This window comes from Thunnus maccoyii, chromosome 23, assembly GCF_910596095.1.
Source record: "Thunnus maccoyii chromosome 23, fThuMac1.1, whole genome shotgun sequence".
Classification (NCBI taxonomy): Eukaryota; Metazoa; Chordata; class Actinopteri; order Scombriformes; family Scombridae; genus Thunnus; species Thunnus maccoyii.
In genome coordinates this window covers 25,307,095-25,335,063 of record NC_056555.1, presented here as the reverse complement: position 1 = coordinate 25,335,063, position 27,969 = coordinate 25,307,095, and the positions used below count along the sequence as shown (strand labels likewise).

At 38.7% G+C, this 27,969-nt stretch overlaps 1 protein-coding gene across 1 annotated transcript; it reads left to right on the top strand.

Moving 5' to 3' along the window:
- The first annotated feature begins 16,652 nt into the window (after positions 1 to 16,652).
- Positions 16,653 to 19,909, top strand: LOC121891259 (NACHT, LRR and PYD domains-containing protein 6-like). The gene is made up of 3 exons (XM_042404085.1): positions 16,653 to 16,923; positions 19,076 to 19,401; positions 19,880 to 19,909. The coding sequence occupies exons 1-3, from the start codon at positions 16,653 to 16,655 to the stop codon at positions 19,907 to 19,909; spliced, it is 627 nt and encodes a 208-aa protein (XP_042260019.1).
- Positions 19,910 to 27,969: the final 8,060 nt, after the last annotated feature.

Here is a 27,969-nt window from a genome sequence, read left to right as displayed (position 1 = left end):
ATCAAACCTTCAACACAGGTTGTAGTTTTTCACTGTGCACTCAGAAGAAAAGTGAAACAAATATGTTAACTGATAAATTGAGCACAATGTCCTAAAGTTATTCTTTATATTTTCACTGTGCACCATAAAAAATAATAATCAGAATATAACATTATGTTGTAATTACTCTATGTATGATTATACCCAAACAGACATGGCAGGATCTGCTTCAGCATGAACAGATGTTTTTTATTCTCTTTCACACAGAAACAAACTGTTCAGACACACAAACATGGTTTTTATGACTGTCACTGAGTTCACACAGGCATTTATACACATTCATACAATAATCACCAGGTTGAAACACTTAGGGCTGCAACTAAGAATTATTTTCATTATCAATTAATCCGTTGATTATTTTCTCAATTAATCAATTAGTTGTTTGTCATAAAATGTCATAAAACGGTGAAAAATGATGATGTCCTCAAATGTCTTGTTTTGTCCACAAACCAATGATGTTCAGTTTACCGTCATAGAGACTAAAGAAACCAGAAAATATTCTCATTTAACAAGCTGGAATCAACTCAAACTGATTATCAAAATAGTTGCTGATTAATTTAGTAGTTGGCAAATAATCAATCGCTCTGAAATTAAATTCACCGCTTGGAGCTGGAAGTGATTCTAGAAAGCTCTGAGTAACTTTAAATGGTGACACACACACGCACACACTGTTTATTCTGTATTAAAATGTCACAACAACAACAACATTAAGATGTTTTATTTACTGAATGTTTGAGCTGCTGTTGTTTTCATGTCATGAGTGATTTTCACCAGCAGGGGGCAGAGTGAACACGTGACTGTCCTGAACCAACAGTGAACACATGAACTCATGACGTCACTCAGGGGCAGCCCTAGCATTATAGGCTGGGCGGTCTCGGGGGAGGGGGGCGTCAGAGGTGGGCCCCGTTCATTTATATTACATTACATTTTTTTTTTTTTTAGAGAACATATGAACATTAACAGTATACACAAACAAAAGTGTTTATAACAGGGGTACATATGCAACGTTATAAGAAAAACATACAAAATAAAAAGAGTGAAATAAAAATATTTAAAAAGTAACACATTTTCACAAAAATGTATATTTGTTTTGGAGTCCATCCATCGCTTCTTGTGAATGTGGAAATTTCCCAATAATGAAATTAACTGTACAAAGAAAATAATATCTTTTTCCTTCTCATTATCTTCTGTTTTCCTTCTTATATTATGCTGAACATCCACCCAAAGTATTCTGGTATACGTACAGGGATACAACTAATGACAGACTGTTTTTTCTACTAGTGCACAAAAATTGCAAGAATATTCAATATTAATTCTAAATCTCTCTAACATCTTTTTTGCTGGATATATTCAATGCATAATTTTAAAGGAAAAGAATCTTCCTGGGGGCAGAGTTAAAGCTTGTGTGTAATTCCTGATGTATTTATTCAAGCATTTATTCTTGGTAATGTCAACTTCTCCCAGGAATATACCATTACTGAAAGGATCAATCACTGATACATCAATTAAAAGCATCAAAAACCACTGCATACATTTTTCATTCTTATCAATGACAACACCCTGTTATGTAACAGTGTTCTTCACAGAGAACATTCACTTCTGATAGATCACATTCATTGAGTTGTGATAGAACAGATTTGTTCTGGTTGATTATTAAACCTGACACAGCAGAAAATTCCTCAGTTCATCTAATTGCTTTGACCACCTTATGTCTATTAGATAGAAATATTTTTGTATCATCAGCCAGTTGGGATCATTTAAATTCTCTATCTAAGCTCACTATACCTTGGAAGTGACCTTTTTAAATATGTAAAGCCATAATTTGTGTGACAAGAAGGAATTAGAATTGGCCAACCTTGTCAGATATCAAACCTTGTGAAGTCGTGCCGTGTGCCAGCTTAACTGAGCAGTTACATCCTTTATATAATGTTTTGACAGCTTTCAAAAGTTGGTTCCCAAATCCAAAACATTTAATAAATTTAATAATAAACTGGTGGCTTATTGTATCAAATACTTTATAGAAATGAACAAATAAGATGAAACTATTGTCCAATATATATTCATTGTACGCTGTTGAAAACACACACAGAAGATGTAGGGGTCCTCCATTGGCTATATAAATATGGACGATGTGTCTCTACTTCCTGCCGCTAAGCAAAAGTGAAGCCATAATTTTCTATTTAAGTTGCTTGGCATCAGCGTGGTGAGAATGACTCAAAATGACAGAAACCATCTTTAGGAAAAATGTATTTGACATGTACTTTGATTTTTTAGTTTGGCTCATGTCCCATCCACTAACATGGATGAGACATGAGCTTCTACTGCAGCCAGCCAGCAGGGGGCGATCCAGATGTTTTGGCTTCTCTTTTGGGGAGCTGTCATGACGTCCATATTTATATACAGTCAATGATTTCCTCCTAACAGTCTTAAATTATCGTATGTTCAACACAGTATGTATTCATCTGGTCCTTTTTGAATTACATCATGTAAATTAAATGGTGTCACCAACATGAAGCATTCACATTTCCTTGCTTATTTTTCTGAAATTAATGTTTATAAATAGCTTGCTTGAGATGAAACGCTGAATCTCGTTGCACTATCACACTGATGGTCAAGAGTTCAACAGACTGTAGGCTGGTTAAACCCGGTGAATACTGGCTGTGTGACTACACACAGGGTGCGGCCCGGCACCAGGACTGCTCAGGAGTGATCAGAAACATGAAGGAAGAAAGAAAATATTAATGTTTTTCATCCTTTAATATTGATCTGTGAACACACTGAACATGTTTTATTTATATTAATCTAACTTGATTTATACATTATATAGAGACAAATGATAATGATTTATAATAATAATTCATTATAAAATTATTTTTCAATTAAGAAAAAATACTTTACACTATATAAATATTATTGTATAATGTATACATTTTTTTTTTAAATGGTGAATTATTATATTCACATACTTTCAGTGAAAAAGGCACAAAACAAGTTGAAATTACATTTAAATAAACTGTATTTTTCTGCTGTATTTGTGTGTAAGAACAGTAAAACTATATTTTTTTACAACCTTTAACTGTTCTATAATAATATTTTCAGTGATTATCACTCAAGATTTGTACATTTTTATTGGTGACTGTCTCTTTTTTCTTGTTGTTTGGGTTCCTGGTGGCTTAATACTTTGTTAAATTGACAAAATGATGAGTTGTACTTATAGCTGAGTCAGGTGATAAAGGTGATTAAATACCAGAGACACAGTATTTTCCTGTAGTCCAACTGCCTTTAATAAATCACCAAAGTGTATGCTTAGGATTCATTTCAACCTGAGCTCTGCAGCAGGAGAGGAGCACATTAAACAGCTGACACAAACATTTTATAGCCTCAACTGTCAACACAATGCCTAATGTGCAGTCACACTGCAGACACCTGTTTCCTGCAAGATAATCAATATCAGTTCCATATGTGGTGTCATGCCTGTCCGCACAGCTTCCTGTTCTTGCATTTAGTTCCCTTTTCCAACGATCACTTCTTTAAAATCAGGGTCACTATATATCATCAGATAATGTTTTCTGTTTCATATTGAATCATTTGAACATTTATTGATATGAAAGCATGTGAGAAGTTTAGAGGGAAAAATCACTATTTGGTGGAGCTGTTAACAACTCATAGACATGTGAAATGTGACCCCGACTACACACTGCTTTTTGTAAGACGTCAAAAGCCAAAAAGGTTGGAAACCACTGGTTTCATCTTTAACAATGTGTTGTATTTTAAAAGCTTGTTATATTATCCATTGTGTCAAATCTTCATCTGAAAAGTAACTAAAGCTGTCAAATAAATGTAGTGGAGTAGAAAGTACAATATTTCCCTCTGAAATGTAGAAAGTAGCATCACATGGAAATACTCAAGTAAAGTACAAGTACCTCTAAACTGTACTTAAATACAGTAGTTGAGTAAATGTAGTCAGTTCCTCTCCAGCACTGGTCAGCAGTGAGTTACCAGCAGGTGTTTAAAGTCTGATCAGGGTTGGTTGCTGTTCTCTCCGGACTCCAAACTAAAGGACACTGAGCCTTTGACTGAACTTTGAAACTGTCTCCTATTGGATTTAAGATCTGTGGACGCCTTTAAAAAGCAGCTCAACACCTGTTCAGACTTACCTTTGAGTAGCAGAGTTCTATTGATCTATTTCTATTTTATTTACTGTTCTTATATTGTGTCTCTATTTTCTTTTTGTCTTCATCTTTCATTGTGAAGCACATTTTATGACGTCTAACATAGAAAGGTGCTTTATAAATAAACTTTACTTACTTAAATTATTAAACGTCATGCAAAAAAATCAAATGTGCTGTTTAGTCAAACATTTAGGTGGTTGCTCTGTATTTCTAAAATCCAGTTAAGACAACTAAGTCAAACATTTAATATGTAAGAGCCTTACAACCAAAATGTGATGAATAAATTAAAATATTAAAATACATTACATGGATTCATTTCAACTTAAGAATTCATACAATATATACATCAATGGCTTTTATAGACACAGGAAATAAATTAAAACTTCAAAGTAAGAAAATGTTTATAAAACATGGATTCATGGACAGAAATCTCTGTGTTATCAGGTTTTCAGTTTCATTTTAAACCAGAGAGAATTTCCAGTAAATGCAGAGGAAGCAGACTGAAATCAGACCTTCAAATAAAGGAGCACATCAACTATTTTAAAAGTAGACTTAATAAACTGATGTCATTTGATATTTATGGCTTTGAAGACTGTTTTATTTCTTTATTTTCTTCTTTTATCATGTGAAAGTGCCACGACTCTGATGATGCATACAGACCTCCAAGTGTGTTATTAATTCCTGTTATTTTCTGTAAATAAAAAAAACGTGAATTGTGGATGAATCTATTTCTGATGTGTGTTTGTCATTTAAACATAAGTCATTAAAATAAATTAATAAAAACATACTGAAATATGAAATGTTAGTTGACACTTAACATTCAGTGTTTTCTGCAACAGCATCCACTCTGACATCATTGATAAGAATTTACATCACAGTTTGGACCTCTTGTAACTTTATTAACAATGAGACACTGGATGCATTATGAACAAATTACAATAAAGTTAGTTTTTCTTTCAAAATTAAATTGGTGCTGTTGTTTTTCTATAAAAAATATCCTAAACTCCTCAGATTGACACATCAACACTGATTTTGTCTAATAAATAAAATAAATAAATAAGACAATTACAGAGTAGGACATGTTAATGTTTGGAAGGTTAAAACTGAACTTAAAGAGTTGATAACAGTTTTACTGATCTGCTGAATTTGCTTTTAAAATAAAATGTTTACAAATTGATCATTTATTTCATAAATATACTCCTTTTCTTATTATTTTACATTTTCTCTTAAATGTTAGGTATAACTCAGCAGACAAAATTTGCTCTGAAATTTAAAAAAGTCATTAAAGTAAATTAACTAGAAGTATTTTTGAGGAAAAGTGTGTGACTGCTGTTGATGATAACTGGCATCATTTATTAAATGACTTTATAATCATATGAAACAAATTGATTTAGAGATGTCAGACATGTCTGCATTGGGCTTTAGTTCATTACTGTAAATAACTCAAACACTGTTCATGTCATCATAATGAGTTTATGAGCTGTTGATCAGAATTTAACACAGTTTATCACACAGATCATCTTGGTAGCTTCATATAGGAGGAGATACAAATCAAAGTGTCTTTAAAGGCCGAACAACCAAGTTTCTCAGTTATGATTGATGTGATTCTACATGAACACAATTTTCTGTCAAAGTTTAGAACAGTTTTGATTATTTTACACAAGAGATTTCTGTACTTCTGTTTTTCACTCATACAGTCCTTCTGAGTGAGAAGCTTTTAGAGTTTAGATGATCCAACTCTTCATCATTTACACCTAAATTATATGTTTGTTAGCTTTGATTGTTGCTTATGCAGTCAGATTTGCTCTTTATTCCAACAAATCCTGGTATAATGTGGATTTATGTGTCTGTTAACTTCCTGCATGTTCTGCTCTCGCCTCTCAGACAAGAATCATAATGAAAATAAAGTTTGTCTTTGCTTTTACGGGAAATATAGACCTCTAACAATAATGATCAGGTGACAGAGGCAGGAAGTACAACATGTACTAAACATTTCTTCATGTGTGGTAAAGACCTGCAGAAATTCTCATGAGAAAGTTTCACTCTGCAAAAGGGAAGTCAGATCTTTCTCTGAACATCAGCATCAGTCGTGTGGTTTCCACAGTGTGCTGTAGTTGACTTTTAACTATCAAGGATGAGATGTGGCATAAAAATTAGATGAACTTTCTAACTTTTTGTTTCTATAATTATAGTAATAACTAAGTTGAAGAAGGTTTATGTTGCTGAAGCAGAAGGAAGCACATCTCCCACCATACATGTCAATTATGTTCTGTTTGGTTTTCTACTTTATGTCTTTCTGGAGGTGGTTTGATGCTTCGTGTCTGTGATCAAGTAGAGTGTACCTGAATGAGGAAGTAAGCAGGGCGGGGTGTCTGTAAAAAACTGAAATATGACAGGAAGTGTTTTATTAAATATGCAAATAGCTTTTTAAGGGGGATGGAGGGGAATTAAACAGGAGGAAGAAAGAGGGAGCTGAGGTCAAAACAACATCTTCCTCTCTGTGACTAAAGAGCAGAAACTTCATCTGGAAACTCAAAGCCAACCTTTAGTTGAAGTGTAAGATGGAATAATTTAACTGTATCGTTCATCTTTCTACATTTGAAGAACTCTGAATCCTGCTTGGTGAGTTTTATTAAATATAAATATAAAAACATATTTATCTGTGTTCAAGTATAAAATCCCTCCATGTTGATGGTCTTTAAATTATATACGTAATTCTCTTTGTCTCTGCATTCTGCTGAGGTTGAATTTGGGAAGATGACTTTTTCCAGTCTTGTCTGACCAATCCTTGCTGTTCATCACTTGTGAAGTTTATTTGAAATTATTATTACAGTTTTTTACTATTGACCCAATATCTGAAACTAGGGCCTTCTTTGTTGAAACTTTACACACAAAAACCAAAAACATGTACACAAAATACACAAAATACAAACATTACAAGCATTGCAGATGTTCAGGACAGCTACAAATACCTTGGGATCCCTCAGGCAAATGGGAATCTTGAGGAGGCCGCAAGGAAGTCAGCCACAGCCAAATACCTACACAGAGTAAGGCAGGTCCTGAAAAGTTGGCTGAATGGGAAGAACAAAATACGAGCCATCAACACGTACGCCCTGCCAGTCATCAGATACCCCGCTGGTATAATAAGCTGGCCAAAGGAGGAGATAGAGGCCACTGATATCAAGACAAGAAAGCTCCTCACAATGCATGGAGGGTTTCATCCCAAGTCCAGCACCCTGAGACTGTACACTAAGCGGAACGAGGGAGGCCGAGAACTGGTGAGTGTCAGAGCCACTGTCCAGGATGAAACAACCAACATCCAGGAATACATCAGGAAGATGGCCCCCCAAAGATGAACTGCTAAGTGAACCTCAGGCAGCAGAAACCCAATGATGCAGAGGAGGAGGAGGAACCATCATGGAGGGACAAGCCCCTACACGGCATGTACCACCGACAGATAGAAGAAGTCGCTGATATCAAGAAATCCTACCAGTGGCTGGAAAAGGCTGGACTGAAGGACAGCACAGAAGCACTGATCATGGCAGCACAAGAACAGGCACTCAGTACAAGATCAATAGAGGCGGGGATCTACCACACCAGACAGGACCCCAGGTGCAGGCTGTGCAAAGATGCTCCTGAGACAGTTCAACACATAATAGCAGGGTGTAAGATGAAGGCAGGAACAGCGTACATGGAACACCATAACCAACTTATCACATTATAACAATATACTATTGATCTTGTTATAATGTGAAATGTTTCACATTATAACATGAAACTCATTTGAATGAGGAAACAGTGTGTGGAGAACAGATAGGAAAATGGCTCATTTATATGATTTGATTAAGCTCTACTTCATGCTTGGGTTGAGTCATGATGAGATTCTGCTTATAGTGAGCATGGATGATGATACTGTCATGACTATGCCTAAACTAAGAATGATTTTAAAATGCATGAGGATGTACAGAAGGAAGAATTAATCTGACCCACTGGAGGTAGCTGATATAATGCAGACAAACATGTCATTACTGCAGAGGCAGAAAGTACAACATGCACTAAACGTTTCTTCATGTGTGGTGAACACTTACGAAAGTTTCACTCTGCAAAATGAAAGTCAGATCTTTCTCTGCATATTATCAGCATCAGTCGTGTGGTTTCCACAGTGTGCTGTAGTTGACTTTTAACTATCAAGGATGAGATGTGGATATAAAAAACAGACAAACTTTCTAACTTTTTGCTTCTATAATTGTAGTAATAACTAAGTTGAAGAAGGTTTATGTTGCTGAATCAGAAGGAAGCACATCTCCCACCATACATGTCAATTATGTTATGATTTGTTTTTTACTTTATATCTTTCTGGAGGAGGTTTGATGCTTCATATCTGTGCTCACATAGACTGTCTAAGCGAGAGAGAGAGGGGGGGGGGGGGGGCGGGGGGCCTGTACAGAACTGATAGATGACAAGAAGTGGCGGTTTGTGAAATATGCACATAGCTTTTTAAGGGGGGTGGAGGGGAATTCAACAGGAGGAAGAAAGAGCAATCTGAGGTCAAAATAGCATCCACCTCTACATGACTAAACAGCAGAAACTTCATCTGGAAACTCAGAAGCAACCTTTAGTTGAAGTGTCAGATGGAATAATTGTTCATCCTTCTACTTTCTTTATGAAAGGTTGCACGTAGTGATGAACCCACAGTGAATTATTAGCAGACTCTGCAGAAGGTTTATGTTGCTGAAGCAGAAGGAAGCACATCTCCCACCATACATGTGAATTATGCTCTATTTTGTTTTCTACTTTATATCTTTCTGAAGGTGGTTTGATGCTTCGTGTCTGTGCTCACATAGACTTAACCTCAATGAGGGAACTAAGCAAAACAGAAAGATAACAAGAAGCGGTGGTTTGTGAAATATGCACACAGCTTTTTTAGGGTGGAGGGGAAATCAACAGGAAGGAGAAAGAAGAAGTCGAGGTGGTTTGAAACTTCGTGTCTGTGCTCACATAGACTGTCTAAGCGAGAGAGGGGGGGGCGGAGGGGCCTGTACAGAACTGAAAGATGACCAGAAGTGGCAGTTTGTGAAATGTGCACACAGCTTTTTAAGGAGGGTGGAGGGGAATTCAACAGGAGGAAGAAAGAGTGACTACAGAGCAGAAACTTCATCTGGAAACTCAGAAGCAACCTTTAGTTGAAGTGTCAGATGGAATAATTGTTCATCTTTCTACTTTCTTTATGAAAGGTTGCACGTAGTGATGAACCCACAGTAAATTATTAGCAGACTCTGCAGTTCCCCTCAGCTCCAATCAGCTTTTTACACTGTTTGAACTCATTGTTTTGGTTTCACACATTTAGAGACTTGCTGGTGAATAAAGTGGAACAGCTAAAGAGATTCATATTTGTAGACATGAACAGAGACACCACTCCACACTGAAGCTAATGTTGCTCAGTGGCTGCTATGTAAAACAAGACCAGATCAAACCTCGTATATGTCTGGACCGTGTATGTTAATGTGTTACAGTGATGGTCAGAGATCGTGTCTATAATGTGAATTCCTGGATATTAAATGTTCATCTGCAGTTTTCTGTACTGGTCCCAGTAATATTTACTGAAGTAGCATCAAATGACTGGTTAAGCTACGTTTGAGTAAAAAAAAGGTTATAAATGCAGTTGGAAGAACAAAACCTTCCACTGATATCTTGGGATGTTTGATTTGAAAGAGAACTTATTTTAATTCTAATTATAACTATTCTAATTATCTGTTAACTCCTCCTGATTTTTCATTGTTTCACTCTGCAGATGTCTCTCGTTTTTCTGCATCGAGTGTTTTGTCAGTGATGGTTATTTGGTGCTGTTGGGCCGTGGCTACAAGTTTGGCTATCAGCAATAATTAACGATTATCAAAGATAATCGTTAATTATTAAAATCAATAAAATTATTAATAAGAATTAATAATAACGGGGCACCACCCTGGACTCAGGGAAAAAGAGCCAATTCAGTCTCAAAGTGTACTAATCTATGAATCTGGGACTTTGATTAATAATTAATTTAATAACTATAAACAAAATCACCATGTCAATAGCTAGTTAAGGTTGAAGGATTTGGAGTTCTTTACAGAGCAGAGGTTGGCAAAACTCATTCTTGTGCAACATTAAAACAGACAACAGGTATATCCAAAAGCATTTATTTAACAAAAGGGTAAAAGCAACATACAATACTAATCTAGCTAAGTGTACCTATATACAAGTGTGTGTGTGTGTGTGTGTGTGTGTGTGTGTGTGTGTAGAGAAGACAATAGCAAGATGGCTGCAGTCACCTGGTGACTGAGCACATGGCATGCCGACACTTTGGCTGATAAAGGGAACTACAGGGATAAAAGGCCAGACCATGTGGTGTCTTGAACCACATGTGCTGCCTGAACCAAAGTTTGCCAAACTAGGTTTTAACCTCTTAACTGTGTGGTTCTCTATTCAAGGCCAATTGGTGTATACTAAAGGTGCCAGGTTAAAACAACGTTAGTTGCATGCAAGGCCTAGTTACTGGATGTAACATGTGTTAAGCATGCTAACATTAACCTAGCGGTGTGGCTATGCAGTAACCTGACTATAGGCAACAAGGACATCACAACAACAGTTCAATGTATAACCTTAACCAAATCAATACACGTACAGTACATTGTTTGAGTTAAACATTCTTGCTTAGCCGTACTATGCTTCACTGTGTTGCTAGGCTATGCCCAGTTGTTACCAGTCCATGAAGGAAGAGATGCTTTGTGGTGTCCTGCTTTGTAGCCGGTGAATCCGTGGGTGAGTCAGGCTGAGAAGGCTTTGGCTCTGAAGCTGAAAGATGCAGGCGTTGCTGGGGAGAGAGCACTCCAGTCGTGCAGAGGGCCCAGGTCACTCCTTGGTGTAGAGTTAGCGGCAAGCTAACTCCATTTCGCGGCTCCTGTACTTGTTAAACTGGCCAGCAGACTTGTGTGTTAGCTGCTGGCACAAGGAAACTTAGTTTCTGAGTCTTAGGCAGGCTCTCGCGTCTTCTGCCGTAAAGAAGACTGTGTGTGTCTGCTGTGAGCAGGCCACACAAGAGAGCAGAGAGCTGCTCCAGCAGCTGCTGGAGGTGTGAAAGAGAGGTTTCTGCCTCTTTCCTGGTTGATGATCATGGAGGCTGTGGTGGAAATTGTGAATTAAAGTTTTAGCATCATTTTGGTTGCAAATTCAGGAGGTTTATCTCCACCCGGTTACTGCAGTTATAGTCAAATCAAGCGCACCTGCAGAGCAGCCGTCCCACACTAAACTGATAAAACAGCTACATGAGTCTCATGTTTTAGCTGCAAGACTCGTGTTTTAATGCTGTTGTTCATTGTTTGTGATGTGAAAACATCAGAGAAATAAAAAGCTTGTGTCCTGCTATCAGTTCAGTTATAAAATCCAAACACACCGGCTGTGTTTCCCCTCAGAGTTTTTTCGGTGGGGGTGGTAGGCCCCCCAAAACTACCAGTGCTGTTGCAGGGGAGGGCATGCAGAGTTTTCCCTGTTCCCATGTTCACTATTTGTTAAAGCCTCAACAAAGGTTTTAGATTTTCATCGTGAACTCAAACAAATAAGAAGAAAAGTGAAACAAATGTTAACTGATAAATTGAGCACAATGTCCTGAAGTTATCCATTACATTTTAGTGAGTGATTTCACTGTGCACCATAAAATATAATATTTAAAACATAATAATAACAACATAACATTATGTTGTAATTACTCTATGCATGATTATACCCAAACAGACATGGCAGGATCTGCTTCAGCATGATCAGATGTTCTTTATTCTCTTTCACACAGGAACAAACTGTTCAGACACACAAACCATCATCATCACCACCATCATTATGGGCCAGGCAGCAGCCACCTTACCACAATACCTCAACTAGACACCTCAGAGCACAAGGAGAATACATTACTTTAATGTTCTATCACAATATCTCAATATTACTTAACATAGAAACACAGGACTCTCACAGATGATGTAATGATCCTGTAGGTTTGTATTATGACCACCAGTTTCAATTAGTTCAGCTTAATTTCTGAGAAATCATTTTTGTTTGTGATTTTGGCAGACTGCAAAGAATACTACAATACCCATGATCCTCGGCCACCGTTGCTATGGAGAAGAAGTCAGTCAGAGATGTGAGTCAGAGCGGTAATGAATTCAAAGCGCTTTGTCGTTGAAGTTAAACAAAAAGCAGCACCATGGTTGCTGAATTAACTCAAGAGTGACCCAGAAATTAAATCTGAACTGATTCACACCGCAGATTGTAAAATCTGTTTTCTCAACATCATAATCTTTAGTGCGTATTTGTGATAAAAACACATTCAAAATGTACGTCATGAAGGCTCGATGTCTGGACAAGTCACAAGTCAGTTAGTGATGGTTATTATGACATATGCTAATGTTTTATTTTGTCACATTCTTTAGTTTGACACTTAAAATCAAAATGTTAGATCACTGCTTTTCCTTCAGTTAATACCACAACCACACAGGTGCACGTCTACCTGTTCACTAACAGGAGAGTTCAGGCTGGATCACATGGTAGCAGTGAAATAGAAATTAAATTATAAACACTGAATTACAAGGTATTACACTGATACATGGAATTTGCCCTCAACTACCTTAGACAAGAAGTGGAGTTGAGGGAATCGAGGCCAAGGCAGTTTATCCACTTCTATCCAACTGAGTATCATAACCTTAATATTAATAATTTTGTTAACCTTTCTACATTTTAAGGACTCTGTGCTGAATTCTCTTTCTGCTTCTCCTCTTTCAGTGAAGTTGTTTTTTCTGTATTTTGGGAAGATTACTTTTTTCAGTTGTCTCTGTTCAGGAACCAGCAGTGTAAAATCAACCCAGTCTACAAACCTGCAGTACTGTACTATTGTGTGAGTTTTAAACAGTTCTCAGTAAAAAAAAAAAAAAAAAAGTCCTGCTGCAAAGACAAAAATCAAAGTGAAGAAGTGTCAGAAATGTTTCCACATCAGCTGCTGGTTTCTAGCTGTGTAGAGCAGGGTGTGGCTATGAACTGGCACTATATCCACTTTAACCAGTTTGAAAGAGAACAAACACATAAAAGAAACTTTAATCACAATGAATGAAAAATGAAAACACACACACACGTGACGTCCAGTAAACAGAGTTTTTTATATAGTTTATACTTCTCTTCAGCTTCTTCTGTTCTATATCTTAAGAATTCTCTACAGAGTGTTTTTCTTTTTACATGCATTCTGTAAACCTTTAGAAATCCATGACTTGTCCTCATAACTACACCTGTAACTGCATCTCCTTCATTTTTTCATACAATTCATTTAATAAATGATAAGCCATATTAACATCATCAACATACACATTATCCCAAGTTTGTTTCATTAAATCCGCCTTAAGAGCCTCATTAGATTCATGTGTTCTCAGTCTAAATTTGGTGAACAGCACCACCACTTGGACAAACTACGTGTTGTCACTAAAGATCACAACACACTGTGTGTGTATGTGCATGCTTATTTATTTATATATTTTATATCAATATATGGGGGGTAGGCAATAGCTTATATTTTTTCAGAATGAATGCTCAAGCTGATACTGAAAGTTTGTATAGTTTTATTTTTTTAACACTACTTTTATAACTTTCAGGGCCAAAGAATTACATCTTGAACATGAACTAAACAGTTTTACCAAAATAAACAGTATAAAAACAACTACAGGATCTAAGTACAATAAAAAAAGTCCCAGTGTTTTATCACATTAATGTCAACGATGGAAGAATAAAAGACAGAGCTCAGACAAACACATACAAATGCATTACTGAATTAGTACAGTTTTGCATTTTGCCAAATAATTTGAAAATGAACCAAACATTTTTATGTAATAACTCATATGCTGTGAAAAATGTGTGTAAAATCCATGGTTGACACTCAGATCCTGTAATGATGTGGTTTGTCCAAGTGGTGTTGCCGTAACGAGCTGTCCAAGATGGCGGACCCCTCGCGCACGTGCAACTCTCATCTCCTCAGCTGACTCAGCACAGTGCACGTGTCCAGACACAAACTCCGTTTAAAGTCTCTACAGCTGTTAAAGCCAACTAACAGCTGATCCAGCTGTGATCAGCTGCCGCCGTCATCAGAAACAGACGATGCTTCACGTGATGTTTCAGAGGAAAGGACGTCACATTTCTCTAAAAACATATTTCCTTGTTTCCTCTCTCCTCGCTTGGTTTCCTTGGGTCTCTCCTGCATCCTCAGTGGGAGGGACAAAGACACAAGGAAATGATACATGTGAGGGAAACATGATGCAATTTAAGAGATTTGAGATGCACCCAAGTCACGTGAAGCATCGTCTGACAGCCGACTGACAGCTGATCACAGCTGATCAGCTGTCAGTCGGCTTTAACAGCTGCAGAGACTTTAGATGGAGTTTGTGTCTTCACACATTGGCACTGTGATAAACTAATAAAGGTGCAGTTATCAGTTCTACTTGTAGCCAGTTACCTGTTCAACAAACACCTGCACATGAATAAAACTCTGCACTCAATATTTATACTGTGTCCTGCTCAGAGACACAGGAACCATTTCTACTGGCAGAATGTGTTTATATTATTTATTAATTATTTGCATCTGTGTTTATTGATTTTCTGATTGTGAATTCATTGTTTAATAACCCAGAATATGACCAGAGTGTCATTTAAACACTGGAAATTATTTATTAGGCTAAATGTTTCAGGGAAAAGTTAAATTATTTAACTTATTTCAAACCTGAAACTCAGGAATTTTCAGCCTCACATGTGACTGAATGGATATAACGACAAATTATGTAAAATATAAATGTGTTTAAAATGTGTTTCTTGCTGACAGACAGACTCTCCCTAACTTTAACTTTATCTATAATAACAGTTCATGAAAAGAAAAATCTTTCTAATAATAGATGATAATTGATGGTTCTTATGTTGATCAGACCGACAATTAACAGATTTTTAATTAAATGATGAATCAGAAAAGAAATAAAATATAAAACTTGGGAGTGATACACTTAAATTTAATCTGTTATCTGTCTCCACGTCGATATGAAACTGCAGTGATGTATCAGATCAGTCTGATCAGCTGCAGCGTCCAATCAATAACTGATATCCAATACGGGGGCATGTCGGCCGGTTTAAAGGCAGCTCTTGTGTTTCTTGCTCCTCCAAGCAGAAATAAGAGACTTGGGATATACTCACTGTATGTCTGTTAGCTCATGATCAGCAGCTGACCTCTGACCTCCTGGTTTAAGCACCAGGAATGATAATGGTGAAGTGTAGTATCTCATCATTATTATTTTCCCTTCAGGTTTTTGCAGGACAAACAGCTCCCCTCAGCGTCCAACGTTATCAGCTGACCATTCATGAACTCCTGTAGAGGTATGTGAGGTAAAAATAGAAAAGTTTATCCTTAAATGTGCTGTAATACCAGCAGAGGGCAGCACTTCATAAAAACATGATACTGCCCACCGACAGTGCAACAATAAAAATGAGAAATACTCATCTGATATGAAATACAGACATCAAAAGCTTCACACTTGGAACGTGGCTTCAGTTTGTTGTTTGCTTCCTCACAGAGGATGTAAATGTATTCAGCTAGAATTCAGGTGATAATGTGGATGTAATGAGTTTTGCAGTGATGAAAGACTGAAACTATGAAAATAACCAAAGTTGTGACGTGTTTGTTCAAGCAGTAGATGATTTACATTTAACATGCACATGTACAGAAGTCATACTGGTAAAGTGTCATAAGACAACACGTTCTCACTCCCACCTCGTCACACATCGACGCTTGGTCTGGACCCCGTGGTGTCACTTTTTAACCCCTTTAGCGTCATTTTTCAACGCTTAGTATCACACTAGTCACTGTTAAAAAATAAATATGTTTTATGGTGTGACAACGCGGTGGTTACGGTCTGGTTAGGTTTAAGCACAATAACCACTTGGTTAGGGTTAGGGAAAGATCATAGTTTGGGTTAAAATAAAAATAAAAAAATAAATAAAAAATAAAAAAAAACGTTAAGGTGGTCTTGAACAGTGCTCTGTGCTGATTTCCAACTTTCTGCCAACAACATTACCATCCATTGGTGTTGAAATGTACATATTCAACGTATCTGTGGTTTGCACAAACATAAAATGCCAATGTTTTATTCTGGTGACCAGGCTGAAATTTGTCACCTCACATAGACGTCATCAGTCTCATGGCGTCTATTTCAGACGTTGTGGGAGTTGAACAGAAGTCTATCGGACTACTCTGCACGTTAAAAAAAGTTAAACCACGGGGTCCTGACCAAGCTTCGATATGTGACGAGTTGGAAGTGAGAACGGGCTGCATAAGAAGAAAACTGAATACATGTTCTTCCTATTTCACATTTCTCTTATTTTCAGCAGTGGGGCATTATGGAGAAACTTAAAGAGGAGCTCTTGAATACTCTGGAAAAATTAAGTAAAAAACAGTTTAAGAGATTCAAGTGGTACCTGAAGCAGGATGGCGTCCTGGTGGGCTTTAAAGGCATCCCAGTGGCTCAGCTGGAGAAAGCAGGAAGGGAGGACACAGTGGATCTAATGGTACAGAAACATCAGGATCATGGAGCTCTGCAGCTGACCATGAAGGTTTTAGAAAAGATGGGCAGGAAGGATCTGGTGCAGCGTTTACAAAAAAAAGCAAAAGGTAAGTTAGTGGAAGGAATCTGAAAAGCAGTGTCACATGCATTTCATATATTACTACATGAGTTATGAGTTACAGTGTTCTATTAATAGTAATGTGTTAAAAAATATGTAGAAATAATGTTAGATATTGATTTGGCATTCTCTATGGTACCACCTTCATCAAAAAGATAAAGTAGCAGGATAAATAATATTTCTTTAATGATTCACAAACTAAAATAAATTTGGTTAACTGGCTCACAACATGAAAACACAACAACTCTGTTCCTTTTTCTAACTGCAACATCCTTGTTGCTGTTGCAACCAGTCATCTGTTAGTCTCACTCTCCATCTTACCCTTACTGGGAAGCAAGACCCCAAGATACTTGAACCTCCTCACTGGGAAACCCCAGACCCAGAAGAGATACTTTAACTTTTTACAGCCTCTTGGACTCTCAACCACTTCACACTTGTCTACAAATAAGATGAGATAAGACTTTATTGTCCCAGAGAGACATTTGCCTTGGACACACAAAGCTGCTTCTGTACAGTACCAAATAATTCAACATTACTACACATCATACATCTCATAAATACCCTGATCAAAAGTACTCAGGATAAAAACTAAAAATCAATAAATACAGTAAATAAAAACCATGTCACCGGACGTTTAGAAATCAACCCAGTACTTGTAAAGGTCCTGGTTCAATGAGACCAGCAGACCTACAGTACCAGTCTAACGTTTGGACACTTTCTCATTCAAGTGAATATGAAGGTGGTCTGGAGTCTGAACACCAAGGCCTTTACCTTCATCCACCATCCAACTGGCAACACAACAATCCCCAGTGAGTCAGCATGGCAGCAGCCACATGTTGCTTTTTTGGGTCAAGTTTGACTGGGCCAGATAGGTTCTGGTGTGGCCTCCAGGTCCCTCTCAGGACTTGCTCTAGAAGAGGGTCCCGGGTTTTACTTTTCAACACAAAGTTGCTCTGTCAGTTATCAGGAATGATCTGCTGAGGGAGTTGCCAAACATCAGCTCAGGAGCAGAAGGTCACAGGAAGAGACAAACATGACTTCACATCCAGATAGCCAATCTGTCTGTCATAACTAATACTGCATTAAAGTCTCAGCTTTAATTTGAGTAGGTTTATGTCAACATAGAAAGAACTGTGTGGGAGATAAAGACCTTTTAACACATAGTGCCTAAATTGCAGTCGTTCAAAAGTAATGGGACAGATACACATGAAGTCAGACTAAATGATCACACGCAGATATAACTATGTGAACTGATGCCCACAGTAAATCTGGTAATATCTCCTCCACTGACAAACAGACACTGGCAGCTCTGAGACATACAGTACTTCCTGGAGGCTGGTTTCACACTGTGAGGGTAATTTGGGGGGTTGTCATTAGATTATTGAAAAATTGTGGATGTAACTGTGGAAAACGTTAATGAACTCTTGTCAGGTGGGTAGTGACGTAATTCTGACGGGTGGTCCTACAAAGTAACTGTTATTGGTTACTATAAACAGGATTGTGGATCAGAGAAATTTTCAACATCAATGGAAAGTGCAGCACAAATTAATTGTATTATTTTATTATTTTTTATTATTTCCCCAGGTAGATTTCTCCTGGAGAATATAAATTTCTCTGCCATGTAAATACATAACATGTACTGAAACAAAATGCTGTAGATGGGAAAGTGGAGCAGCTGAATGAAAGGAGAGATCATTACACAGTGATTTATTCTTGTATTTAAAGTCCAACTAAAACTTCAACTAACACAAAGTGTCCTCTAGAAGTCTAAATAAGTTGGTTTCCACCATTTAACATTTCACTGTTTGTTGAATTCAGACACATTCATGTTGCGAGGAAAAGTTCTGACTCAGACACACAAAGCAAAACAGACGAAAAAGTCAGGACTAACAAACATCTTCTATCACTAATACTGATAAAATAAGAAAGTCATGCTTTGAGAATAAGGTCAGTGTAGAGGAGAAATCTGATCACTGATTGGCTGCTTGTACACACAGATTTACAGTAACCAGGTTACTACTGTGCATGTTAACATGTTCCCAGATTACCCACATAACCTGGTTTCTCTGAGTAACCTGGTTATGTAAGTGCATGTAAACACACTGATAGATGTTCAAATATATATTTTTCTTCTCTTTCAGCAGAAACTGGTCTGCAGGATGTTTCAGAATATAAGAAAAGTCTGAGGATGAGAATTCAACATGTTACTGAAGGAACTGATGAATCAGGAAGACCCCTCCTCAACACGATCTACACTGAGCTCTACATCACAGACGGAACAAATAAAGAGACCCGCCATGACACTCCAATCAAGTGTCACGACATCTTTAAAGTGTTACCTAACCAACCAAAACACATCATCAAAGTCGTTATGACGAACGGTGTTGCTGGCGTTGGAAAAACCTTCTCAGTGCAGAAGTTCACTCTGGACTGGGCAGAGGGCTCGGAAAACCAAGATGTCAGTCTGGTGATTCCACTTTCATTCAGGGAGCTGAACTTGATCAAAGATGAGCAGTACAGTCTCCTCATGCTGATCCATGATTTCCATCCAACATTGAAGAAGGTCACAGCAGAGAAGCTCGACTCTAAAGACTGTAAAGTTGTGTTCATCTTTGACGGCCTGGATGAAAGCAGACTTTCACTGGATTTCAACAACAGGAAGGTCGTGTCTGATGTCACACAGAAGTCATCAGTCAACGTGCTGTTTACAAACCTCATCAAGGGGAATCTGCTTCCCTCGGCTCTCGTCTGGATAACTTCCCGACCTGCAGCAGCCAATCAGATCCCTCTGAGATGTGTTAACAGGGTAACAGAAGTACGAGGCTTCACTGACGCCCAGAAGCAGGAGTACTTCACGAAGAGATTCAGTGATGAAGAGCTGTCCAGCAGAATCATCTCACACATCAAGACATCCAGCATTCTCCACATCATGTGTTACATCCCAGTCTTCTGCTGGATCACTGGTACAGTTCTGAAGGACATGTTGACTATAGACCAGAGAAGAGAGCTGCCCAAGACCCTGACTGACCTGTACTCACACTTCCTGCTGGTTCAGACAAAGAGGAAGAAGCACAAGTTCGATAAGGGACATAAGATGAGTCCATGGTTTTGTAAAAAGAGAAAGAAGCACAAGTATGATGGAGGACATGAGATGAGTCCATTGGAGCTGACGGAGGCTGACAGGGAACTTCTTCTGAAGCTGGGGAGGCTGGCGTTTGAACAACTGCAGAAAGGAAACATCATGTTCTACCGAAAAGACCTGAAGAAGTGTGGTCTTGATGTCACAGTGGTCGATCAGATGTTATCAGGATTTTGTACAGAGATCTTCAGAAGAGAGAGTGTGATCTTCAAGAAAACAGTCTACTGCTTTGTTCATCTGAGCATTCAGGAGTTTCTGGCTGCAGTCTACATATATCACTGTTACACCAACAGGAACACAAAGGTACTGAAGGACTTCCTGGGAGAAGACTACAGGGAATCAAAACCAAAGTCTTTCTTCAAGAAAATTATTGCTTTTTTCAGAAAAAGTGATAGCCCATCCCTGGATGACTTCTTGATAGGAGCCATGAAGAAATCTCTCAAAAGTGAAAATGGCCACCTGGACCTGTTTGTTCACTTCCTTCATGGCCTCTCTCTGGAGTCCAACCAGAGTCCCTTAGGAGGCCTGCTGGGTCAGACAGAGAACAGTCCAGAAACCATCAAGAGAATCATCAACAACCTGAAGGAGATGAACACTGAGGATATCTCTCCTGACAGAAGCATCAACATCTTCCACTGTCGGATGGAGATGAACGACCGCTCAGTACATCAGGAGATCCAAGAGTTCCTGAAGTCAGAGAACAGATCAGAGAAGAAACTCTCTGTGATCCACTGCTCAGCTCTGGCCTACATGCTGCAGATGTCAGAGGTTCTGGATGAGTTTGACCTGAAGAAGTACAACACATCAGAGGAGGGACAACAGGGACTGATCCCAGTTGTGAGGAACTGCATAACGTATCGGTAAGTCCAAGTGTGATCAACATTATAAATCAGTGTAGATTAGTAGTTTAGTTCTTCAAATATAAATAATATAAAATTCTTGTTATTGTTAAAATAGTGCTCTACTATTTATTCACAGATGTTCTTGAGCTGTTTCAAATGTTGTGAGTGTAAATAATGTTGATTTTTCAGTTGGTTGTGTTTGTAACTGTTAAGTTAATGAACTTAGTTATTATATTTATTTCTAGTAATTATTGGATTTACAGTTTTTTGTTCTATTTATCTTCCTTTCGGTGACGGAGGCGTCATTCAAACCTGGTAAAACAAATGAAGGACTTTAGAGGTTGTGGTTGAGGTTTTATCACACAACATATATCAGTATTTCACAGTCATCAGTGAATGTAGTAATGTTATTATTACATGAGTAGGTTCTGCAAATAATATATAATCAGACAGACACTGTTTTTATCACTATGATTAAGAGTTTAAAATAAGATCTGTATCATTTTCCAAAGGTGATTTCTGAAGTCAGAGAGATTTGCTTTCATCATCCTCATTTTCTGAGTCATTTCATAGTAAGCAGGAGGGATCAGCAAATCACCAAACTGTTCAATGATGTCAGTTATACAACAATATGTAATAATGTAATAATCCGAAAATGTAAAAAAAACCTTTTAACTTGATTGAAAATGTAATAAAGGGACAGACAGATATATTCATAACATTTTTACCGATAATGTATTATGTAATAAATTACCAATCTTTCAGATGGGTAATTTATTTTTTAAACAAAAAATTGTATGTAATTTGTTTAATGTAAACCTAACACTTAACTTAATTAACTTCTAATTAGGATGTAACACATGGTTAATAATAAAAATCTAGCCTGTAGCCTACCACTTTATCCTCATATCCTATCAAACTTTTTCTGATATCCTACAGAAATCTGCAGGAATTGATGCTGTGACATTTCATACTGTACCTTCACAAGTGATCATATCTTACAGGGAGAAAACTTCAATGCAATGTGTAGCTAGTGATGGAGGTATTTTCAGTTTAGCTCCACTAGAGCTCTACCTAGTGGCCAAAATGATTGTCATAAGTACTATCTCATTTTGATTTAAACAGTGTCATACAGGGGTTAAGATTTACCGTTCAGTCTCATATCCTTCAATATGTAATGTTATTGTCCAGCAGCTATCGCAGCACCATTATCTAGCATTAGCTTTATTGCTACCTAGCTAGCTAGCTGCTACAGATGAAACGTCTAACGTTACACACAAAACAGCATTTTAGTGTTAACATAAGATGACATACCTGTACACGGGCTTTCTTTTCCTTCTCCTCTTTTGTCCGTTTTCTTCCTTGTACACCTGAAGGTTTGGACCTTTTCATAATGAAATAAAATATGCATATCCGCCTCTTGACATCTCACAGACTTTGTGTGTCTCTGATGCATCATCTCTGTTTTTCAGTGCGCACAGTAGATATGTAGAGCAGTTGGAACATTGTGAGGAACAGGGGAGCAAAGGTTATTTCTTTGTGTATTTGCATTTTTTCCCAAGGCAGAAAATGAGGAGAGGCGCCCGCGAGTGATGATTTTTTATTCATCTGTTTTTAAATTTATTTAATTTATTTTTTCCTTTGAGGGCGACCAGCGGCCAAAAGACAAGGTGGCGCCCTTGGCGACCACCTATATGGCCTATACCTTGAGCTGGCCCTTGTGTCATAATATATCAGTATGTCAACTGACAACTATGTCACTTGACATAGAGGATGATGTCAATTTGACACTGAGTGTGTCATAATAACCCTTTATTACCAGGTGAACCAAACATTTACGACTGGTTATGTATGTTTATGTCAGGTGTCATGTAGTGTGTATGTAGGTATTATGAATGTTTATGTATACCCTCTTCAAATGAAGTGTTACCTAAAGTTGTTTTCATGATGCAGTGTTGGAAATCCATAGTATAGCGAGTAAAGAGGAATATTTCAGGAACAGTTAACTGGGGTCTCCAGTGCTGCTCAGAAGCTTATCTGACCTGGAATTCTGGAAGTCCATCACCCACTCAATAAGACCAGGATGTAGTTGCATGTCCCTGAGTTTCTGCCCATGTTGTATGGTGCTCAAATTCTGCAATTTAACCTAATAGTCATTTCACTAACCAAGACCACTACTTCTAGAATATGGATTTAATGTTTTATTGGGTAGGTGGTGGAAGAGCGGGGTGAAAAGGAGGAAGGATAGTTAGAGGGATGATGGGAGAGGGAAGGATGGATGGGGGAAGGGAGAGGGTTGGGGGTGTGAGCATGAGGGGGTGAGGGTCGAGGTCGTGGGATGAGGGATCAGGGGGTAAGGGTTGAGGGGATGAGGGTCGAGGGATGGGAAGAAAGAAGAGCCGGCGGGAAAGAGGGGAAGGAGGGAGTCGATAGGAGAGAGATAGATGTAAGGAGGAAGGGCGTCGACGAAGGGGAGGTAAGTGGGAACAAGGGAGTCGAGACTCAGGGTGGGGGTGCTGTCTCGCTGGTGTGGCGTCTGTACAAAGCCCCCAAAGAGACTTCAAGCAGAGAGGCGAGAATGAGATTTCTTAATGTTATCCAGGTCATGATGAATGTAAGTATGATAGGTGGGAGAAGACCAGCGGCCGTGGATTTTGATGATGTTGTTGGGAATACCTTGTCTCGTGGCGTTGGAAGCGGCTCCAATTCGGAATGAGTGTCCTGAGAACTGGTCAGGGGGTATGCCAGATCTGGCGAGTACAAAGCACGTGTTGCTACCTTTCCCGTTTTCCGTGATGAACAGAGGGTCTTGAGGGGAAGCTTGGCTGGCTAGTCTTGTATAGATGTACTTATGTATGAGTCTAGGCGGAAAAGGTAGATGGGTTGAGGTTGACCCGACTGGTTGGTCTTGCTGTGTTTGAGGTGGTAGATGAGTGTGACTGAAGAGTGGAAAGAGATGTCGCACAATGTGGCGTGTAGTGATGGATCAAAGGAGTAGGAGGGAGCTGTGATTTCTGAGCAGCGTAGGAAGCCGAAAAAGGCTAGTAAAAACATGGACTCCAGGGCTTTGTCTATGTGGGGAGACATGTAGCCTGTGTGGAGTGTGTGGATGCATCGGGCCAAAAGGTCCGACGTAAGGGGTGAATGTTTTGGTGTGGAGTGTGGTTCTGCCTTACGGAGACCTTTAATCAACATATTAATATGAGAGTGGGACAAGGCTGGGCATGGCGCTCCGCAAATCAATTTTACAAAGAAATTGATTCCTCTGAGGTAAGCCTGTATGGTGGAAGACTTGATCTTGAGCTGAGTATGGGAGGATGTGATGAAGCAGGAGAGGGTAAGAATGTCCAGTGAAGAGAATGGGAGTCCGTGGGAGACGTGAAAGGCTTTAAAGGAATTCCAGCCGGTGAGGTATGAAGATAGTGTTCGAGGGGCGACATTGTTGATGATGTTGTCCCGTGAAATGGTGACCAAGTGTTCCAGTTGCCGGTTCAGTTGTAGATTATGGCTGAAAATGGAGGAACTGGAGTCAGAAGAGGGTTGGAGGCTGGAGCTACTTGTCTGAATTTCTGAAACAAGAAACGAGAGAGTGAATCAGCGATTGCATTTTTGTGACCTGGGATGTGGAGTGCTCGGATGATGAACTGGTGCTGGGCTGAAACCAGTGTGAGTTTGCGCACGAACTGCATGATGTCCAGATTGTGTGACCAGCCTTTATTGAGGATGTCGACGACGGCGCTGTTGTCGGAGTGGATGGTGATGGTCTTTTTGGAACATTCGTGCCCCCAAAGAATGGCAGCGATGATTATCGGCCGCCGTAATAACCGCCAAAGCCGACTGAAGGGGTGGCGTCAGTGTATAGCTGGATGTCATTGGCGTCTGTGACATGGTTGTCGTGAAAGAAGGAGATGCCGTTCCAGGAGGAGAGGAACTGGTGCCACATTTTCAGTTCCATCTTGCACGCGCTGTCTGGCTTGACGTGGTCATGGATAGATGGGACGGCGGTGGCTATAGAGAGAAGGTGTGACAAGAAGGATCGGCCCTGAGGGATGATGCGGATGGCGTAATTGAAATGGCCCAGCAGCGAGAATAATTGACGTTTGGTGCATGTGTTGGCCATAAGAAAGTTTTGAATGAGTATGGAAATGCAGTGGGCTTTCTCAGTAGGCAGAGATGCTTGGAGTGTAATGGAGTTGAGGGTGATGCTGAGGAATCCCAGGGATGTGCTTGACCTTCTGTTTTCTCTGGAGACAGAGGAACGTTTATAGTTGTTGGAAAGGATCCAGCAGAGGGCTTCGGACAATGAGTCGAAGATTTTTGGGCTGCTCTGGCAGCCGAAGGTTAGACACACGGCAAAATAGTATGTGCCTTCCCAGGAGACTCCGAAGAGGTGCCACTAGTCGGGGTGGATGGGGAGGACTTTGAAAGCACTTGTGATATCCGCTTTGGACAACTATGCTCCTTGGCCCGTGAGGCGGATGACTGTTCCACTTCTGGTCTTTATACTGGATGTGCTGCATCACTGACAGACAGCTGATGAAGTGAGTCTCACTAAACACTGATTTATGACCTCTGTTGTTTCTTCTTCTCTCATCAGATGGTGGCCACCTCAGTCAAAGAGTGAGTGAACATCCAGGAGTGTGTGTTGAGAGAGGATCAGCTGGATCCGGATGATCCATCTGGACCGGAGTCTGGATCTGGATTTTGTCATCTTCACTTAAGTCTCTTAACTGACTACAAACTGAACAGTTATCTCTGGATTTTGTTGAATCAGCACTTTACAGATGTGTTATACATGAGCTGTTTGATGCAGAAAAGATGAAAAACAGGTGTTATAAGTCAGACTCTGAAATGATCTTGGTTCAGCCACATGGTTTCACAGCCTGTAATAGTGCTGCATCTTGCACATATTGCACAGACACATGTTGCAAACCCTCTCCATTAAGAACATCTTCTCTTCCACTGTCCAATTCCTCTTTCAACTACACCCCAAGTTAACTTGTGTTCTCTACATGAAGGTAAATACAGCGTAACAATAGAAACATATATTGTTCAGGTGCATCCTCCTCTCTCAAATATCAGGCTGTAGCTCTGCTGTTATTTGAAGGAGCCTCAATAAAAAAATAAGCCTATAAAATATTTGAGCTGTTGTAATGAAGTTGAGATATCCTTCATTATGTGACATGACTGTGTGTAAATCAAAGTTTTAGTGGGCTGTAACTGAGGACCCTCGTCACGCTCATTATCTTTACGACGTGCATTAAGCCAGATCAAAGTTTGATTCATGACTTCCATCATTGTCGCTTCTGACAGAATCGTCACTGTTGCACAGCTGCATTTTCTCCGTTACCATGAAGTGTAACATTGTGAGGACGTTCTGTATTTATTTAAATGATGTTGTGTAGAAACGTCATGTGTTCTCCTCTGCATCATACACAAAGTCAGTCTCACTAATGATTCTGTTTTAGTCCAAACAATCTTTTAATAAGCTCAGTGTCATCAAGCGTTCCCAAAACATCTCTCCTCTCAGGGAATATCTCTGCCTGAACTCCATCTCCTGCAGCTCCTAAATATTGGCAGAGATACGAATCATTTACCAAGTTTGGAAAGTTGATAAAAGGCTTTTTCTCCTAAAAGTAGAAGCAGAGATGCGTCACTCTGATCATTTTTGGCCAGTTAGGAGTGATTTCCTGCTCTGAGACGCTTGATAAATACGGGCCCAGATGTGACAGATGTGACAGATTGGATGTCGACAAATTTCATTCAGTTCAATTGTGAAAGAATTTATCATTGGTCCAGAAAACCTGCATGCAGGTCAAATCATATCTTGGTTCTGTGGTGAAAAACGTTGTATTTTTTGATTTCAGTCTAAGTTTTGATGATCATATCAGCAGCTGGTCCAGTCCTGTTTTCACCATTAAAACATATTCAAATAATATGTATAAAACCAGCACAGAACACTGCTGCTGTCAGACTTTGAACTAAAAGCAGGAAAAGAGATCATATTACTCCATTTCTATCATCACTTCACTGGTTACCTGTTTGTTTTAGGATTGATTGTAAAGATTTGATTGATTACTTTTAAAGGCTCTTCATGGCTCCAGATGACATTTCAGAGTTGCTCTGTGTGTAAATATTAAAGGTATCCAGCTTTTATATGCTTTTATATGTCTTTTTAACTATAGATCATTGTCACATTGTACTTGGTCCCAAAGACTATTCAGTCTTCAAAAATCATCATGTTAGTACTGATATTGGGAAACTGGCTTTTAAATACTTTCCTCCACACAACTGGAACAATCTGCAGAAGCTTGTAAAATTAGACAAGTTAATCTCTTTTAATCAATTTAAATCTGAAAGCAGCTGTTGTATAATCTGTTGATACTGTTATTTTTGTGGCTTTAATTGTTTTTATATGTACTTTTATTGTTTCTATTGTTCTTATATATGATTTGTTGCTGATGTTTACTGTAACTTTCATGAGCTTTTATATGTAGTGTAGCTACTCGTCCCTGTAGAAGAGAGCTTGCTCTCAAAGGCCCTCCCTATGTAAATAACGGTTGATGAGGATGATGATGATGATGATTATTATGTCAAAATGAATAGTTTATATCTCATAACGATATTTAACAAGTCATTTGCATCAGGCCGTAAGTAAACACTGATCAGCCAATCAGGTGGCTTTAACAATAACTATATAATTTAAACTTGTAGGTGAGATCATGTGATCCAGAAATTGGTTTGCAGTGTTTGTCCAAAACTTAACAAACACAATAAAAGAAACACACACACTAAGAAGAAAAAAGCAATCCAAGACATAGTCCACACATGGCACACATCCTTCATAAAACACACTAAACTACTACACAGCAGCGTCCAGCAGTGCTCCTGGAGTACAAAGATTCAATGTGAGAGAAGACACAATGCAGCCCAGAAATATACACAATACCATACTTTCCACTGTGCAGCACTGACTACAGTACTGCTGTGAGTACCAGGAGTTTTTATGTGCTGCTGTGTGTTATAGAGAGCGATGGCTGATGGGATAAAGGAA

Excerpts from the sequence above, each read along its gene's own strand:
- LOC121891259 (XM_042404085.1), top strand. The coding sequence starts at position 16,653 with ATGGAGAAACTTAAAGAGGAGCTCTTGAATACTCTGGAAAAATTAAGT. Across the intron at positions 16,924-19,075 it reads TTTACAAAAAAAAGCAAAAG|CAGAAACTGGTCTGCAGGAT; the intron begins GTAAGTTAGTGG and ends CTTCTCTTTCAG. Across the intron at positions 19,402-19,879 it reads AAAACCAAGATGTCAGTCTG|TCTTCTGCTGGATCACTGGT; the intron begins GTGATTCCACTT and ends GTTACATCCCAG.